At 39.0% G+C, this 19,563-nt stretch overlaps 1 protein-coding gene across 1 annotated transcript in view; it reads right to left on the reverse strand.

Annotated features, from left to right (window-relative positions):
- Nucleotides 1-673: 673 nt before the first annotated feature.
- ACOT9 (acyl-CoA thioesterase 9) overlaps nt 674-19,563 on the reverse strand; it is a 19,222-nt gene continuing 332 nt past the window's right edge. The window contains exons 2-15 of the mRNA XM_029085641.1: nt 18,218-18,244; nt 15,260-15,305; nt 11,442-11,612; nt 11,306-11,343; nt 9,086-9,169; nt 8,388-8,491; nt 7,189-7,262; nt 5,064-5,131; nt 3,982-4,093; nt 2,783-2,873; nt 2,206-2,291; nt 1,319-1,406; nt 978-1,128; nt 674-732 (exon numbers count right to left, since the gene is read on the reverse strand). Of these exons, the coding sequence (XP_028941474.1) occupies nt 674-732; nt 978-1,128; nt 1,319-1,406; nt 2,206-2,291; nt 2,783-2,873; nt 3,982-4,093; nt 5,064-5,131; nt 7,189-7,262; nt 8,388-8,491; nt 9,086-9,169; nt 11,306-11,343; nt 11,442-11,612; nt 15,260-15,305; nt 18,218-18,244 (1,199 nt within the window). The remainder of the gene's footprint in view (nt 733-977; nt 1,129-1,318; nt 1,407-2,205; nt 2,292-2,782; nt 2,874-3,981; nt 4,094-5,063; nt 5,132-7,188; nt 7,263-8,387; nt 8,492-9,085; nt 9,170-11,305; nt 11,344-11,441; nt 11,613-15,259; nt 15,306-18,217; nt 18,245-19,563) is intronic.

The following is a 19,563-nucleotide window of genomic DNA, read 5'->3' on the forward strand; positions in this document are numbered from 1 at the left end:
CCAGAAGAGACCATCTGGCCACCTCATTTCATTGCAAAAAATCAGTTTCCTCCCAAGGCAATACGAAACCATCCAAAACAGAACCTGCAAAACCCAGCTGATGGGAAACACCTGCTTTACACTGTGCACACACTAGTAACTTCTGAGCTTATGCTGCTGCCCAGATAAATGTGTCCTTGTTAAAAAAAAAAAAGACCCTAAACCAAATTTACACAAGAATGTAGGTCGAATGGCTTTGTCTGTGTGTATCTACTTACTGCACACATTTTTCTGATAGAACTTCTATCCCTTATCAGGGAAACACAAAGAAGAGCTACTAAGGGAAAGAAGGCAGATGGTGACAAGACAGCAAAGGTCGTAATGAGATCTCTCAAAGCAGACAAAAGGAAGCTGTCTAAAGCTTAAGATTGTATTTTTTCAGCCTTTTCTCCTGGCATCAGCATGTAAAAATAGATTTCAACAAATGCCAGTAGCAGAGAATAAAAAAATCCAAGTACATGCAAACACATAAATAGCACTAAAAAAGTTTTTTTTGTTATAGTGTTTGGGTTTGGTTTGGGGTTTTGTTTTGGGGTACTTTTTCTTCTAATATTGCAAGCACCTGTCTGTTAGCCATCTCTGGTGACAACTCCTTCCAAGACAGCTACACCACTGATGCAGCAGTCAGCGTGTGTCAGATTTCTTTCATGGTTGCAGCGAAGTGTCGCTTCCCATCTAAATACAACATGGACTCTGAAATAAGGTGGAGAAGAGAACCACATTAGTAACTTACTATCAATACTGGGCAACTACACAGAATGGCAAGATTAAGAAGCAATCCACACAGTCAAAGCATAAAATAAATGTGGTTTGCCATTAAATCCTGCTAAATTATTCAAATGCCAATAGTTCACCTATTAAAATGACCAGTGTTCCAACAGAAAGCAAGTCATCTTGTCCACAGAGTTATGATGACAATGCATTAATTGGATACTTGCCTCCATAAGTTTTGGGGACAACCTGTGGGACCTCATTTTCTGACACAAAGGTGAAATGGAAGATATTGGTTGTCTGGTGCTCCCTGGTATCTGCATCATAAACCTCACTGTGTACTCGAACCTGGATGTAGTTTTTTTCTGTGTAACAGACCTAAGCAGTTAAGATAAAGAGTAACAGTTCATAATTTACCACTGGTGCTGAAAAACTGTAACAGACTTCATTGCACATTGCAAGAAAAGTCACACACTCTCACGATGCACTCACTGTTCATTATCAGTGATGCACATTGACTAAAGCAAAGATAAGCTTTCCTTCTTTTCAAAAAAGAGTCAACTCCTACCTGTGCAGAAAGCAGTAATAAGGATCCCACCTCAACTGGCCTCTGAAACATGATGTCGTCAACAGATACGATAAAAGGTCTGGAACCCCTGAGCAAGAAAAAGAGAAATTTCTTCTCAAGAATAATGAGGGTGTTTGGGGAAATTTTAAATATTTCATTGTCAGCATTATAATGAAAGGTTACTAAAAAATAGATCTCTCTCTTAAACACAAGCCACAGGAAGTGCTAAAGAATTATGTCATCACCCAAGACAAAAATAACTGGAAGCCTCTCACGTGCATAAAAACACACACTCTCTAAGGATATATTATTGCATCATTATTGTATCTTACGACTTCCATCTGTTAGGCAATCTTCACACCATCATTACTCAGTTTTCCAAGCACTGACATAAAACACTTCACTGTCTATCAGGCTACACATGCTCCATTAAACTTATGCACAGATCTTTGCCAGGTGCTGACCTCAGTCACACTAAGTACAAGCTTTCTGTCTCAAAGTTCAGCAACAATTCTTCTTGAGTACAGAATGAAAAGATGTAATATTTATTTGATAGAATGTCTATTTTATATGGTTGGAAAGAAAATGTATCTTCAAAAGTCAAACTCAATAGCTTGGTAAGATAAAAGAGAACAGAAAAAGGATTATTTTCTATCTTGATATGTAACACTTAAAAACCAAGCTCCAAGAAGCAAGATGCAAATCTCTTCATAAATACAACAGATGCTGTAAGTAAAACAGTGCTGTGCACTAATAGTGCAAGATTCTACTGGAGACTGAGGGTTTTTCTCCTCCTATTGTCATTAGGTTGGCTAGCTTGGCTTCCCAACCTATGTATATGTGCACAGTGCTCTGGATTATATAAATATTGCAGGTCCACAACTCACCCATAGCTGCAAGCAGTTGCCCACCCCAGTTCAAACGCCTTTCTCATGAGAAAACCCCCAAAGATCCTATTGAAGATGTTCCGTTCCTGTATGTAGAAACAAAAGTCAAACTGCTGTTTTACATATATTCTTTTCAAAGCATTGTGTTGAATTCTGCATTTCAGTTTACAGTGTTTAACAGAACTCCCAGCATCTAAATGTATAAAAAGCACTACTGAAATATATATGCAAAAGTTCAAATGGCTGAGGCACCTTTACTCAATAGGAGGTCATCTGAATCATTTGACAACATAAGATAAAAACTCAAAATTGTGTCAGCAACCAGAAGCCCAACTTAAACACTTTGCAAGGGAATTTCTTTACATAAAATGAGTAGTCTGGTAAGGAAACAGGGTAATTAAAAATATTCTATTTTGCAGTGGCAATCCATAGAGATAATTGAAAAATGGCAAAAGAAACTAAGATCTAAATACACTGCAAAGACTGCAGAACCAAAACAAAATAATGGATTGACTAGTCTTACACAACAATTCCAAAGTAACTGTTTCTGTAATTCATTAACATTTTTTCAAAATACCTGAGGATGGCAAATCTGTAGGCCTTTTAGCTTTGCATCTTCCATCCACACTGAATTGGGTGGTAATTTACGACTCCGGAAACTTACTGTCCTTTAGAAGAGACAATAAATTTTACAGCCCACATTAGCAGAATTCAGCAAGTCACAAATGCGCAAACAACACATGTAGACATTCACTTAAAAAACAAACAAACCAAAGAAAACCTCAAAAACCAGAAATGTATCACTAAAAGATGTTCCAATCGACCTTGAAGCCTCATCTAAAGCGATGCTTTGATTTGCTACTGCAATAAGCCTAAAATAATCTTTCAAAAATTTCTGCTCATGTCCAAGCTTATGTGAATGAACAAACTCGAGAAAGGTACACGAAAGAAAAGATAAATCACAACCACAAAGCACACACTTTGCCAGAAAAGCCTTACCCTGTTTGTTAAGTCATAATATGAATTAAAAGCACACAATGAGCTAACAGAGTAATTCAACATCAAACATCCAGACAGTTTGAGATTTTCAAATCCAGACAGAAGGTGTACAAAATAAATCTGCTAATTTTAAGGGAAGGCATGTCTCACTTTGGTAAACAGCTTTAAAACAATTGTATAATGTTAGTAAGTCAAAGAAATTTTAAATTATCCACAAATAAAACATTGCACTAACGTCATTAGGTGTTGTTCTATCACCATTGGCACTGGATGATTTCATACAAAACTCAAGTATAAGAAAATCAGGCCAACAGCAGTCTCCCTCAAATAATGTTGTCAGATATATTTAAAACACATTGCAAGGTTATATGGCCAAAATATGGCAAATTCCTGTCCACACGGGTTTTTTTGCTAGATAACATGGCAGAAAACACCTAGATTGTGCAAGTCACATGGCTGCAAAACCATACCATTCCCTTATTTGGTTAAACATCATTAACCTTTTTCCTCAAGATTATTCATAACAGCTTGCTCAGAAGCTCTTTGTACCAACACTGTCACTTTCACCACCCTTGAACGACAGAAGTCTTTAAAAGGCGTGGAAGTCATATTAAATTTTGTGTTTTAAATAAAATGCCTCAGAATTTAAATCATGACATGAGAAAACAAAATGTGTGCATTTATTCCAGACTACCCTCTTACAAGCACCCACTCAAAAGGCACATTACTTTTCCCTCCCATAAGACTTCAGTTCTTCTCCACCCCACCCCTTCTTGCCTTGTGTCCAATGTATTAAGGAATATGTCATGAACAATGTTTCTTTCTTCTGCCGTGGGAGCCATTTTCAGTAAGGAGGCAGTGCTGAAATCAATCCTCTTCACCTTGTTCACTAAACATAAAAAAAAAAATCATATTAGAGGTCAAACTAAAAATAAACCAACATTTGGCTTGGTTCTGGAGATTTTAACCTGGAATCAGCTGTCTCCCTCCTTTTTTTTTTTCCCCCCTGTAAGTTAAAAGCTGTAACTTCAAAGTCCCACAGATTCAAACAGAAATTTGGCTTTTAGAACTGACTGCATCAAAGAAAAAACAAGGCAGAAAGTTCACTGTTACCTCCCCAATATGATTGAGACCTTTTATACACATACTGTGATACCCACCCACCCACCCATCCTACAGAACACTTAAGTACTCTTATCAAAGTACAGGAAAACATATTAAACAAGAAACCTCACAGAACCAACAATCTTCTTCAGGTTTTGGCAATGGTACAAGAATGCAAATTTATGACAGAACTCATTACTACAGGCCACAATGATTGAAATTTTAGCTTAAAAAAATCTTCTGTTCAATTTATTCAGTCTTTAATGTTTCTCTAATTCTCTGCTTTAAAATTCTAGTTTGAAACGAAAGAAGATGGAGTCACACAGTCCTTCCCCTGCTCTCCCACTTTGTTTTTCTGAATTTCTTTCCAAAAGGAACATGGGCCCCAGACAGGTAAGGAGGTTTGTAGACAGGCAGACCCACTATGGGGGCAATCAATCAACCAGAGCATTAGGTAAGCCTGTGCCGCACTCAGATCTGAAGTGGAGCGAGCATCCTGGGAACAGGGAAGTCTAGGGGGGTGCAGAGGACATCAGGAGTGCCCTTGTCTGTCAGTTTAGCCAAAGCGTTTCCAAGACTGTGGTAGCAGGCTCTTAAACTCTCCTATGCTGCTGACACACGTGAGACAGAATGAAAATCTGATTCTAAACAAATCAGGAGCATCTCTAAGCAGCAGAACTTCTGAAATCTACTTCCTTCCAGCTACTAAGTTGAACCTGAGGCAGATGTGCATACTACCAGGAAGTATGACATACATTCCCCTTGCTTGAAGATTTCTTCTTCCTCAGGGGTCTCCGGAACGAGTGGATTAACAAATGCTGGCCTACAGACAGGAATTTTTTTTAAGTTACAAACATTGTAAGAATTAGTCCTGTGAATATATTATAACAGTCCTCCATGTTTGCTTACATACACGTTACAAGATGAAAAGACATTCACTTCAGGTTATGTGGCAGCTGCCAAAAGAATATCATATTAGCTTTAACTCTGAAGAGGCAGTTAAGTGATCCAACCATTACTTGGTGTAATTGAGAAAGATTAAAAGATGGGTCTGTACTTCTTAAATAGCTAAAACTGTACCCACAGATTATAATTCGGATTATTCAAGCAGAAAGCTGCTTAAAAACCCAGCAAATGAAGATGTGATGATCTAGGGTAGTCTAAAAGAGATACACAAAACTTGAACAGTATCATCCTCCTGGAAGAGAAAGAGCACAGTGCCCCAGCTAGCTAGCAAGTGCTCTCATAAACTACACATTCCCATGACAGCCTTATCAACAGCCAAAAGCTGTTTAACACATGTACTACTTATCAAGAAGATGATATGAGGCTGCCTTGAGTACAAATTTGAATGTTTATTTTACTGCACAAATAAGTTTACTCTAGCCTAATTGTATCATTTAATTATTTCTTTTCACAGGCAAGGCAAATGCTTGTTTTCAACAGCCATTCTTCCCCATAATTTCCAATTATTATTTTGCTAATTATTATTTTTCCAATTATTATTTTTGGTGAACAGTTCACCTCTACCCCAAGCCTTTACTTGGGCTGGTGACAAGAGGCGTGCAGAGAGGACCCTTTCCCTTGGAACAAACTGCTCTTTCCTGGTTTGCTAAAGCTCTGGATTTTGGAGACACACCAGCTCCTTCTCCACCACAGGGCTCATTCTCCCTCGCCTCAGCTCCAAACACATCTACACCTGGTCTCCTGCCCAAGCCCCAGGCTGCTGAAATGCAAGTTTGCTATCGTCCAAAAGCCACACAACCATGTTTCTGTGGTACTGTATCAACCTAACATACCTTGTACCTCTCTGAAAGGTTTTTACCTCACATAGAATAAACGCCCTGCTTATATGGACAGAACGCTTCCAAAACGCAGCTGGCTTGTGGCCATCTGGCTTGAAACTTCTGCCACTGAAGTTTTTATCTATCTGCACAAGTCCACATGGGTTTGTCCTTAGTCAATCTGCTAGTATATAATTGCTGCAGAGTTGATGCAACTCTTTTGCAAAATAAGTCCTTAAAATCTGAACCATAAATATAAGTATATATATATTTAAATGTATAGTATGTTAATGGGTTCTAAAAATATCTCATAAATCTGAAGGAAACCAACCTAAAATAATTACATCAAGCAAAACCCCTTCATTAAACATACATCTCTTCATTAAATACAGTCAATTGTTTAAACTAGTTAGAAACAGAAAATTGCTTATTACTTTTGCAGGCTATACAAGAAAGAGGTAAGAAACACAAGCACTTTTTTCTAGTTCTGGAGTCAAAACTGAAACTGAGCAGCCTGTTAGTTTAATGACTAAGGAATTTACTAAGGAATTACCCAGAGAGTGAAATCTGAAAAATAGGAAAGTTCATTTTGTTTAGTTCTGTGAGGATACTGAGCAGAGCTACGTTACTTACTTAACCAAGTTTTAGGTTGAGTTATTCTGATGGCACCTGTCAAGTGTCTACCAGGGAATTAATGGTATGATTCACTCAAAGGCTATTTAACCATTAGGACTCAACCTTTTCACTTTTATAGGGCAAGAAAGCAATTAATTCTAACAATGAGTGTAGAATGCGGGTGAGTTTCTAGCCAAATCATTCACTTCTATGCTCATCAGGCCAGTCATTCAAACACAGGGAAAATGTGTTAAAGAAAAGGGTTAGATCCCAAGACTGACAGCAATTCCTACTATCATCTGACTCCTGAAATCAATGATCTGAAGCTTGCCCCAGGAAAGTAACACAGCAGAAAACATCAAGGATGTGATTTATTTACCACCTACGCTATATGGTTTCTACACACACATAGCAAGCTGCCATGTTCATTATTTTTACCACAGCAGGAGTCTGAAGACTGTTTTCTTGTCCTACAAATTACCGTTTATTTTCGGGATCCCGGGCCACCATGACAAAGGTTGCATCCAACACAGGGCTGTAATCGCCATCGTGTAGCTAAGAGAGACGGGAAACAATTATATTTTCAAACTCTAAAACTGTAAATGTGCTCAGCAATCTACTCAGTTGACATCAACTATGACATCATACTGTTAAAGTTGTTTACTTTCGCTTTCTGTCTCCCCTTCCAAGATCTCTCTCAATTGGTCAAATAAGGAAATAACACAAATTAAAACTCTTGTTTCAGGAATTCTGCAATGTAAACAGTAAGCAGGGAATGCTTATTAACTGCTAGTTTCAGCTTGGGGGCGGGAGGAAATCAACACATTCCTTGTAAAAGGACCCACGTTCCCTTTATTCTGAGAAATGCCAAAACAAGGATTTGCTGCCAAAACCAAATTGCTGCCGATGCCAGCACCAGCAGGAGTTCAGATGACAAAGGTGTAACATTATCTTCTACACCAGAGACTCTACTTAAGGAGATAAACTGAATCAAAAAATATTTACCTGTCTATTTGAATTATAGCCACTAACACCACTTAGGTGTTTACAGTGTATCTTTGTTACTCTAAATAATTCAATTACTGAATTAATGTTTAAGTTAACTAATCAACTGACAGTAAACTGTTAACAGAAACATCAAGGATTTTTTAATTGAATTATTAATAATCCTTCTGCTTCCTGCAGAGTGTAGGCTGCTTTCCCCTTCATTTAATTTATTTCCTGTTATTTAGTATTTAATAACTTTAATTTCACAGTAGACAAGATGAACACAAGAGATACAATTTTATACTGAATCTGAATACCAACGTTAAAATTTATAAATCTATAAAATGCATAGATATAAGGAAAATAAAGTTTTTCAAAAACAGAGAGAAACTTATTTAAGAAAATACAGAGCACAACCACCTATTTTTTCTGTAGGTGTACTGTGTTCCAGTTTAATTACAAAATGCTGGTTAAAAAAAAAACGCATATCTTGACAGAAAGATTAGCAACAGAGTATCTTGCTGCACCTGAACTTTTGGAAGTCATCTTGGTCTTGAAACACTAGGCTGTTTCAAGCCCTTCAAAAACAGTTGTTCTAGAAAATATAATGTAGACTGCTACTGTCATCACCCAGAATTCACCCTGAAGCATGTCGAGACTGTCACAGGATGGAGAGAAGTCACAGGAACTAACCTGCAGCATGTGCATCTTCACTTCCATCGAGGTCCTTCCAACCCAAGAAACATTTCCTGTGAATTTGATGTCACAGTCTGGATATATAATCTTCTTGCACAAATCTACGAGATAAACATGAGAGGTTACTGGAGACATCTAACATTACAAAGACTGGATTCTCTAAGACCTTTTCCAGCTCTGTGTGTGGCAACACACGCAAAGACAAACCCAGAAAAGGCAGCTGCTGCCAGGGCCCGCACTGCCAGCCCGCAGTTCGCACCTTATCAGAGTTCTAAAGCCGGAGCAGGGGGAGGAAGTAGACGTACAAGTGGCAAACGGATGGCAGACCCACAGAGGTGTCCAGCAGAACATGTGACACAAGTGAGGTCCAGCTCCAGCAGAAAAAACACTGTTCAATAATGAAGCTAAGAAACTCGCTTGCTAAAATAGAACCAAACATAGATGTGTAGGAAGCATGAAAGCCATGCTTTGAAAGGAAGGGAAATATGAAATGCTGAAAAGCATCTACAAAGCCCTCTTCCCTTCTCCCTTCAACAAAAGCCACAGTAATCAGAGTTCAAAGCCAAAACAAGATAAAGTGAACTAAACAGGAGGGGGAAGAAGGTATCCTCAGTAGCAACCATGGAAAGGCAGTAGCTACTGAAAGAGTAAGGCAAACAGATGAAAACATTTCTGCTGATCAAACTGCCACTTACTGATTTTATCCACCAGGGCTGTAACTATCGACAGGGGAGACCTTGGCTGCCCTTCCTGCTTGGTGTGAGTGTAGCAAATAAGAACTGTGGAGAGACCAAAAATGGGAGTTAGCTCTCGGTTCTCCTACACTTTAACAACAACTTCAGTGGAGCAGAGCAAAGCCATCTTTGTGAAGCACGAGAAGTACCTGCCAGACTAAAGCACCATATTGTAGGAGTGCACACAACTTCCACATTTCCATGTATGTGACTCATAAGATTGCTATAAAGGAAACAGTGATTTAACAGCTGTCTCAGCTACGTGCATATCTACTACAAAGAGAAACTTAGCTGGGCACTTTAAATCAACCCATTGCTCCTTTACTTCCAATTCCACTTAATCTGTTCCCTTTACCCCTGCAGCCCACCACCTCAGATCCTTCCTGCCTCCTATTTTGATTTCATGCAGGTTGTCCAAGGATATGTGCTATGTGGGAACTTATTTTCAAATACTGATTCCTTTAAAGAGATGTAGATTAGATAAACTGTGCCTTACAGGCATAAAAGCATAGTCAGAGGTATTTATCACACTGTAATTACTACTAGCCCAACCACTATCTAAATTAATTAGCTCTGCTTACAAGAGCACATCCAAGTAAACAGACTCCTTAGAGTAATACAAGGCTGCAAAGATTTTTTTCCTAGTACTCAGATGATTTTCACTCAACACTGACTTCCATAATCAAAAGTTTATACTTAATGAGGTAAGAGAGAAAGAAAATCTCTGTCCTTCCAGGTAATCTAAGATTTTTTTCTCCCTAAAATTACTAAAGTCACAATTTTAAAAACCGTTATGCCTATCAACTCATGTCATCAACATGATTAGTACGAGCCTGAATGGGATTGATCAGAATCCTATTGCCAAACACAAAGAACTAGAAGTCGACCAGAGCTTTATGGAGTGCCTTTGCCGAGATCACAGGACATATTGGGGGGAGGATGAAACGGTACATTTTCCTGTTTGCACTGCTGACCGCCATCCTGAATGTTGTGTAATTGGGACAGAATCTTGATTAACTTCAAAACAATACATCTCCTGTGGAAGTGACTGAAGCCCAGTATGACTACAAACAAAACAAAGACATTCTGTGCTGCAACAGGAAAAGCCCAAGACCTTCACAGATTTCAAGGGAAAATAAGTAAGGCACAGAATGAAAAACAGGCTCATCTCATACCAGCGGAGGGCAGCCAACAGTTTCAAGTCTCCCTTTCTAATTCAGGACAGGTACTGAAGCCAGTATCTTCCACATCGCAGAGACAAATATAAATCATCTAGCTATTTTGTCTGTCCTTGACAGACAAGTGACATGCATTCACTTGTTTCTCTGCCTTTCTCAATTATGCCCATCTGGACCCAGAGCAGGTCTTTCTTTTCTGCCAAAAAAACTGTTCCATTCAGAACTTCCCCTTAATCATTCTTTCTCAAAAATCTCCATCAAAATGCTCTCAACCAGCTACACAACTTTCATGAAGAAGGAAGTCACCTGGTGACATTTTAAAAGACAAGCATCTCCAAGTTATAGTAATAATCTAGCACTTATTTTAGCTGCAAAACAAAAGTTGAAGAACTTTTAAAGACCAGACATAAATTAAAAGGAGAAAAAAATTAAGAAAGCTAACTCATTAAACAACTGAGTTGTTTCTACCTTTAACATCAATTTGGAGATAGAACCCAAGAATCCATACCAAGTGTTTTTCATCTGTTCCCAATGGATACATTCTGTTCTTTGCAACTTACACTCTCTTCTCCCCAAAGGGAAGATTAAAATATTTGTCCCTCACTATCTGTAGGGTTTTGTGTGTTGTTTTTTTTGGGGGGATTAAGAGAAAAATCATATGTTTTAATTTGAAATAGCACACTCTGCAGATTTTCTCTGATTTAACACTCCATGCAGATCCTAGGATCATTTCTCAGTAAATTATTCTTGTAGCTAGTCCCTTACAAAATTGGCAGAGGCAAGAAGCTGAGGCTGAGCAATTTTGCTTCTGTCTGTTCTTTATCACCCTTCTTTCTCCTTCAGCATCAGGATCTTTTCTTTTTTTCCTTCCCCTTTGAGTTAGTGCATTGATGTGATTCCCTCTCTGAGGTCATACTATATCATACCAAACAGCACTCAGCACTACTCAGACTCACTTTGTCGGCATTGCTTGTGCATTCTTTACAAGAGCATAGATACGTACCTCCTAAACTGTCAAGATCTTCAAGTATCCTTCCAAACCTGTAAGATACAGAGAGTTTTGACAATTACTTTGACCTACATCCACAGTAAATGAAAGTGAACACTTTCCTGTACGTGTAACACGGTTGCTTTGTTACCTTACGCTGTTGTGTACATTCAGATACTTTTCTCTTATTTCAGGTTGACTTCCTAGAGGCAGAATAACTTCCAAGTAGCTATCTTTCATTCTCCTAGGAGGGAGATCTTCCTGCCTTTTTGCCAGTAAAGTATGAAGAGCTTTTCTTTCTTGCATGGCTTGCACATGATCCCTGGTAAGAAAAATAAAAGAAGTCCGTTGGGAGCATGACAACAGAACTGCAGTGCTGGCTAAAAGGTGACACACTGAAGATTATCAAAATGAAATCTAAAAAGTAGTAAAAATAGCAAGACACAGTAAGCGTGCCTTGAAAATAAAGTGAAATGGACATAATCAGAGAGGCTAAACAAGACTATTGCAGAAAAGCTTTAGGTTTGTGTACGTGTCACAAGCACATACTTCGCACTAAAGAGTTGAACAAAATTTACCTAATTCTGAATCCTACCAAAATGGTTCCCCTTGAAAAGAAGAAATCAGACAGAATTTAACATATAAGGTTTTGTGCATATTCATATCTTCCATAGCTACTGTATCACAACTCCCCCTATGGTGACAATGTTAAAGGACCGACTGTCAACATACAATCTCTCCCAAGAAGTAAAGCAGATGTATAGTGCTGGTTAGTAGTGACAACAGAGAGAACTAATCTGCTAAGGCTTGCTATCATCCACAGATGACTTCTCCCTTTACAGCATCAGCTCATACAGCATACACTAGATCAGCAAACTAAAAGAAAAGGAAAATTAATCTATTTCCCTCTCTCTTCATACCCAGTTGTGATATGACTATATAGGAAAGTTAGGTAAAAAAAAAAAAAAAAAAAAAACAGAAAAGGGAGCACTACCCCTTCAAAGCTCCTTTTCCACCACCACCAAGTCAGAGGAGTTGCAACTCTTGCAAGGGAGTAAGGGCCAACTTACTGTTACTTCTTTTTCTGACCTACCACGTTGGTTCCTTGCACAAGTATCTCCAAGACAGAACAACCTTGTCCAACGTTTGCTCTTAACTATTTGCCCAAAGTTCCCTCCCTTTAAAAGTGCAACTTGACTGAACAAAGCAAGTATTTCATAACATCCCTAGAATCAATAACAAAGCATTAAAAACCTAAGGGTTAAACATGCAGCAGTTCCAGTACAAAGCCAAGGAGTATGCAAAACTGTGAATCCATTGCATAGAGCAAGAGAAGGCATAAAGCACTAAGTAATCAAACTTAATTTTAAACTTGTGGATTTGTGACATTCATCCAGTACTGCATGCTGCTGAGATCTGAGTGCTGCTGTGTTTAACAAAACCAATTTAAAACAAAAACAAAAACTGAAAGAAAACAACAGAAAGAACCTTTTCACTAAAAAGAAAGTTTGTTTTAAGTTTTGACTTTGGATGAATTCTGGGGATTATCCATTTAAGATGAAGACTTTTTTAGCCTGAGTTTTATTTTTGGGAGAGGAGAGGTACAAAGCAGTCACACTTCAACATATTTATATTCCCTCTTTTCTGTTTAATAATTTTTTGGGAAAAATGAATAATCCATGATCAAAGACGGTAAAAGTCTAGCAGAAAATTTCAGCTAGTTGTTTGCTTGTTTTAAATATGAAATATAGTTTACCTCATTCCAGGTTCAGAGAAAACAGAAAGATAACAACCTCCTCCAGAAGGTTAATGTTTGAAATTATGCCACTGCATAGAAATAGAATATACTAGATGATTAAGGAAAGATGCAATGTCCAAGATGATGCATCTTTATGCTTTTTAAAAGATTTGTTCCCAAGATCTTTCAGTGAAAGGTTTAAGAGAAATTAATCAGAAAGTAAAACAGAAATTTACCTACAAACACAAAGAAACCAAAAAATAAAAATTCAACTATATTCTGTTTTCACCAGTCCCATCCTGGCTCTTCTGAGGTCAGCAGCAGAACTCTTCTTGATTTCAGCTTCAGAATGTACTCTTCAATAAATGGAAATATTGGGCTCAAGGCAATAATATTTTTCAACAGATAAATACTATTACACACTGCAGTACCAGTCATACAGTAACAATACTTCATCTAATTATTAATACCTGCCCTAAACATTCTGAGAAATGACATTTTTTATTTCTGAAATGGCCATAACTCTACCTCAACTATAATTAGTAATGAGCAGATTAATAGTTTTAATTACAATTTAAGTAAAAAAAAACAAAAACCAGAATAAATATATAAGCAAGATGTTTCTTTCTAATACAAAATGCCACCAGCCTTTACAAGAGAAATCATGAATGGAAGTTTCCTTGTAGCAAAATGAATGTGCAAAGGCATTCATTCCTCAAACATGCTCCTCTCCTCGTTCCCAGCAACCTAGGCGCACGTGCATCAGTCCTTCCCTAGTTCCCCTTTCGGGACCCCCACCAAGCTATTCTCTCAGGTTTATCCTCAATTTTGTAATCTAACCTGATTAAAGCACTGGCTGTTCAGTTTCCACGTGTATCAACTCCTTGTCGCTACATGTTAAAAGTGGGATCTCAAAGGCTACGTGATCCGTGTTCTCCACACCTCACGGCATTAAAACTGTCATTCTCAAGCACCCCCAGCTGTGAGCTCCCCATTTTTACTTATCCATGGCAGCTGAAGCACAGGGTACCCTGCAAACCATTTCTGCTGTGTTGTACACAGCACAGGAGACGTACCTCTCTAAGAAAAACACTGCTGTGGTGATCCTGGCTTCAGCCTGCTCTCCTTCCAGGGTGGGGGCAGTGGGGGAAAAGAAATGGATGGAAGATGAAATTTGACCAAAGCCCTCTCAAATCTCAATCCTTGGATGGTATTTCCACATGGCGAGGTTCCTCCCCAGCCATTCTGGACTGCACAAAAGGCTTTTTTTTTTAAATCAACTTCTAGAGCCCTTTTCAGCTGACCTACCAAAAATTTCAAGCCCCTTCATGCTTAGATACTAGTATTACCAAGCAAAAATCAGCTTCCCAAATTCAGGCATTTTCTTTAGTGTGCCTATAATCCTGTTTAGACAAACCCAGCCAGAAGGCCTGGACACATCAGAGACTCCATCCAGGCAGGCCTCTACACTTCCCTATCAGTGCAGAAAGTGTGAAACAAGAGCTCAACAAACACAGACATATGGGACCAAACAAACAGCAAGAAGTGATTTCCCCAGACTGCTATACTGACTTATTCAGAATTGTTAACAACAGAGGATTACAGTCAACTCTGGCTTATTCAATGTAATGGAGAGGGATGAAGGTAACCTGCATAAAGCCAAAACATCAATGATTTTAATTGTATGCAAATTAATCTAAAATTAAGTTACAGCAGAGAAAGGAAAAGCCCAAGATGCTTTCTCCAAGACTAAAGAGACACAGACCTCAATCTGATAATTTTCCCAAGTGACATGGGTGCTGCCAGGCCATCCATAATACAGCCTGCTTCATGCTGAACCAGCTCAGCTGCCTCTGAATCCAGCGCAGGACAAACCCACCATGTTGGTAATCCGCCAACAGATAAGTCAAGAGGCAACAGCACCACAGCATTTTCAGTCAGACTCTACAGCTCTTAAAACTCCCATCAGATTCAAAGCTTATGGGAGAATCTTATAAGCATCAAGATCACATATTTTGCTCCTCCAGTGCTAAAGATCTCCTGCAAGAGAAATCTCAGAAGTCTCTGATCCACAAAGTAATAATTCAGAAACTTTGCCTGCATTACTTTTTAGCTTGGATCTTTTTTTTTCCCCCAGTTAGCAAGCTAACATTGTTAACTTCCACTACCACGACCCTGAGTTCTCCCTGGGTTTCACAAATGAAGTAAAATACATTTAATGCACACTGTACCTCCAGTTGGTAGATGCTCCCACTATATCCCTCAATCTGCTCCGCACTGGAAAAAAAAAAAAAAAAAAAAAAATCAAAGCAAATGAAGCTGAGTTCTGCAGGTGATGAACGTGAGGTTGCCTGGTGCTAAAAGGCACAATCCTCATCCCAGAACAGGAAAATTAAGCAAATTGATGCAAATAGCAGCCCAGAAATAGAAGTTCAGCCAAATTCACTGATGCTGTTAATAGGCATAGCACAATAATGGACTGAGTAACATGATTCAGTAGCTTACTGTGTACAGCCAACAAAGAAGGCAGCTCAAGTGTTTGTTAATGCAATCAAACACCCACAATGCTCATTAACTGCTGAAAGAGACAGTGGCTCAAGATCAGATTGAGAAATTTTGCTATGAAAATATTTCAGCCTCAAGACAAACTGTGGAAGTAACAAAAATCAGAAAGTCACAAAAGAACACTGAGAGGAACAGCACAGCTGGGAGACAAGCAGTGAGGAGGGTACTTTTTAAATAACCCCACCCATGAAGGGCAGGTAACGTCGCTTGGTGCCAGCTGGGTCTCACAGCCTAAACTTTTAGCAGCCTCAAAGAACACAGGGTTAAGGCACTGAAGACAGGCTTATAAAATGGCTTCTGGCATTGTTTGCACTATCAGACTTAATGATAGCTCTGCATAAGTTTTTCCTAAATTTCAAGAATAATTGGCATAAGCAGTTTTTCTCCTTGTCCCTCGGATGAGGCTATTAATTGGGCTAAGGTCCCATCAAATCTACCAAACTACTCCAGCACTACTAAGCAGGTGAATCTGTGCTATTTGGAAACACCTGAAAACAAGCAGCAACAATTCCCAGGCTCAGAACAGACAGTAAGGATTCTTGCTTATTTACAGATATTTTTATACCAGGAGGTTCAAATATTAGGACAAAATAGCTAGGAAGAGAGCACAGAAGGGCTACCAAAAAATCCCCAAATTTTACAGGGAAACAGAAAGAGGGCTGCTGTGACTCACAAGCTGATCCTTTATACTTTCAGGTTATTAGACATCACCAGGCATGGCACATTCCAAACTCAATGCCCAGTCAGAGTATTCACAGTGATGAGCAAGCTGTCCTGTGAACCCTAGAGCAAGCAGAGCCTGATTTCCTAGGTATTTAAATCACATACCCCTCTCTCAGCCAGATCCACTGGAATATCCCTAACCTCCGCCTTCTCATTCCTTCCCTTGCAACACCCTCAGCTCCCCTCCCTATGCTCACAGTCTGCTTTTGTGTTGCCTGCCCTCAGAGAAGCACCAGCAAGAGCTGTGGTTAGCCCAGAGAAAGGCTGCCAGCCAGACAGCCAGCACATAGATCCCAGTCACTCACCAACTGCCAGCAAACACCACGGTCCCTGGCTGACCCCAGCACTAGCTCTGGCACCCTAATGAACCTCTGTTTCAGAAGCCAGTTTTCACAAAGCCTGTGGTGACACATTTCTCTTCAAGATCTGGGCTTGTCTGTTTTGGCTGACATCAAGCAACAAAAGGTTCTGGAAGAACAGGGGGACAAGGAGATAGGAAAAGACAAAATAGATGGCTTAGGCCTCATTTCTTTAGGAAATCAGGCCAAAAACATATTTTGAAATTAGAAGACTTCCACTACTAATTCTAAGAACAAAAAAATTTTCAATGAAAGAAACTGATTGAAAACCTTTGAGTTGATTTTTTTTTTAAGGGTGGAAGGTCTGATTGGTTCTTTCTTAAGAAGCAGCGAGCTTCTTTACAGAATAGACACTACTTTCTTGTTACTCATACTCCACCTGTGAAGCTGCCATAGCATGCATTTGATCAATACAGTGCTAGCAGAAACACTGTTACAGCTTCTAGAACACAAAACCTCAATTTTCCAACAGTGTGCAGACTGTGCTGGGATGGAGGGGCAATAAACAGCACTTTCTCTTTTTTTAAACTAAGTTCATCTTCCTTTTCAACTCTAAAGAGGTAAAAAGCTCTGAAAAAAATCTTGGGTCCAAACCTGCACACGTGTATACATGCTGTTAGTCCCATTTAATACTTCTGATTTCAATTTCATGCACAGAAGTAAACATTTGCCAGGCTGAGACCACTTAATTTTTATTTTAAAAATAAAAGGGACAAAGCATAAAAGTGTTTCTAAAACGTTGCCAAGCTAAATCTAGTCCATTTCACAACCTCCTAAGTACATAGTTTTTATCTTCTTTTCCCCCTGGGAAAGTTGTATTGCTCTTCTAGATATTGGTTATCTTACAACAGAAATTTAAGTAAGTAATTAAGCACAAAAATGCGTAAACTCTTTCTCTTTTCTTATTTGGCAAATGTCTTAAATGTGCAAAACAATTACAGCAAAAGGGGTTTATCCATCACCGTTGTCATCACGTTGTGTGTTTCACAGTATCTTGCAAACCTGGATCAGTGGATGGTTCAGGGCAGAGCAGCAGGGTCTGAGCCCTGTGCTGTGCTGTGAGGAAGGGCAGGAGGGCAGCTGCACAAGACCACCACACTCATCTCTGCCAATGGGGTCCCTGCGCCGCTGCCTCCCTGGGCAGCATCCAGGTGCAGGTAGAACACCACGATGGATTTTACAACCGCTTTTGTTACAGAGCTTGGTCTGGGCTTCAGAAAAAGATGTAGATTCAAATGTCTCAAATGAAGCCAAGTACTGCAGGGGTTGCTGCATAAGAGATTCTGTATCCCACAAGCCTCTTAGAGGCGTGTTATCCCGCACAGCACCAGAAACAGGGCGCGCTGACAGAGATCTAGTGCAACAATATTGCCACAAGTAAGGTCAGAGCCATTCCCTGAAGGCAAAGAGGCTTTAAGCAAGTCGACAGAGAGGAATAATAGCATTTCCTTTCTCGTGAATGCTGAAGTAAGGAAAAACAGTAGCTGAGTAAGTTTAGTGTTCTAGCAAATATTAAAATATGTTCAGATTACCACAACACACCATTATTCACATGAATGGGTAAGTGCCCTGTGGAGCGGAAAACACAGGTTAGATTAACAATTAAAAGAAACAATGCAAATTACATCTAGTAAGGAGTCACCTGATTATTCTACCTGCTTCAGTTCCATTTACACACATGTTCCTTAATTTTCGTGAGCAACTGTAGGCAACCTGTCCTTGCCTGATTTACAGCCAGTACCTCTGTGTTTTAAATTGAGTCCCTCCCTTCTTTCAAAGCCAGCTTTCCACTTCCTTTGCCTGTGCAGCATCTGCTTGCAATTTAATTCCCATCAGTTCTTCAAACTTGCTGGTACCATATGCTGTCAACAAACACTATTAACTTTGGAAAGAGTATCTGGAGCATTTTTGAAGAAGCAGGATGAGAGTTATCTCAGAGGAAACTTCCAAACTCCTGCTTGGTGAAGTCCTTGGGAGAACCATGGAAAAAGTGAGGGCATTCACAACTGGCACCCAAAGCTGGGAGGAAGCATGTGAAAAGCTAGCAAGAATAAGTATTTGGTGTTTTGTGAAAGCACAGATACCAAATTAAAGGAAACCACTTTACACATGAGCAAAAGTTTGTGTAACTTTATTTAAATGTTACAAATTTGGAATAGAATCTCAAATATTTACAGTTATTATAGTCCAAAAAATATTAGTGTTCCTTGGAAATAAGTCAAAAGCAAGGCCAGGGTGGCCTAACTGCTTCACTATTTTTACTAGCCTTCTAGGTGGTATCATTATCAAATATCCAAATAAAAAAGCAGGGAAATATTTGCAAGTATGCAATTTTCGTCTGTATCCTTGCTTCTCTCCTTTAACCTCACAAATTACTATTTACTAACAATAATGAAAAAAAAAAGTTCTCTAACCCTCATTTTCTCTTTTACTGGATAACTTGTGGTTTCTGTTTACAGAACAAAGGGGAAAAGATCTCAGAAACAAGCAGAACTCCATGAAGGAATTGTTTGTACCTGGCTCCAGGCCTTTTCCTCCTTCCCTTTTCTCAGCATATGGGATTACAATGCAAGAAAACTGTTTTAAAAGCTTCTGAAATGGGAACATTATGGTTTCTTACTATTAAAGCATTAAAACAATCTTTCAACACAAAGCTCTATTGACAAGAGCATTTTCACGAGGCAATGCTGCTGATCTGATTAAAAGATTTCTCTAAGTTTCCAAAATTCACTGTATTGACACATTAAAAGTTCTGTAAGACATTATTTCCACTCAGTTGCTCCATTTTTTGGCCATTCTCTCCAGGCCCCATAGTATCTGTCTGTCCTACACTGACTTTCTATCCAGAGACAACTCAATAAGCAGTTGTCCCTCCAGAAAAGAATCAC

The sequence above is a fragment of the Antrostomus carolinensis genome, unplaced genomic scaffold, assembly GCF_000700745.2.
Source record: "Antrostomus carolinensis isolate BGI_N321 unplaced genomic scaffold, ASM70074v2 scaffold9846, whole genome shotgun sequence".
NCBI classification, from domain to species: Eukaryota; Metazoa; Chordata; class Aves; order Caprimulgiformes; family Caprimulgidae; genus Antrostomus; species Antrostomus carolinensis.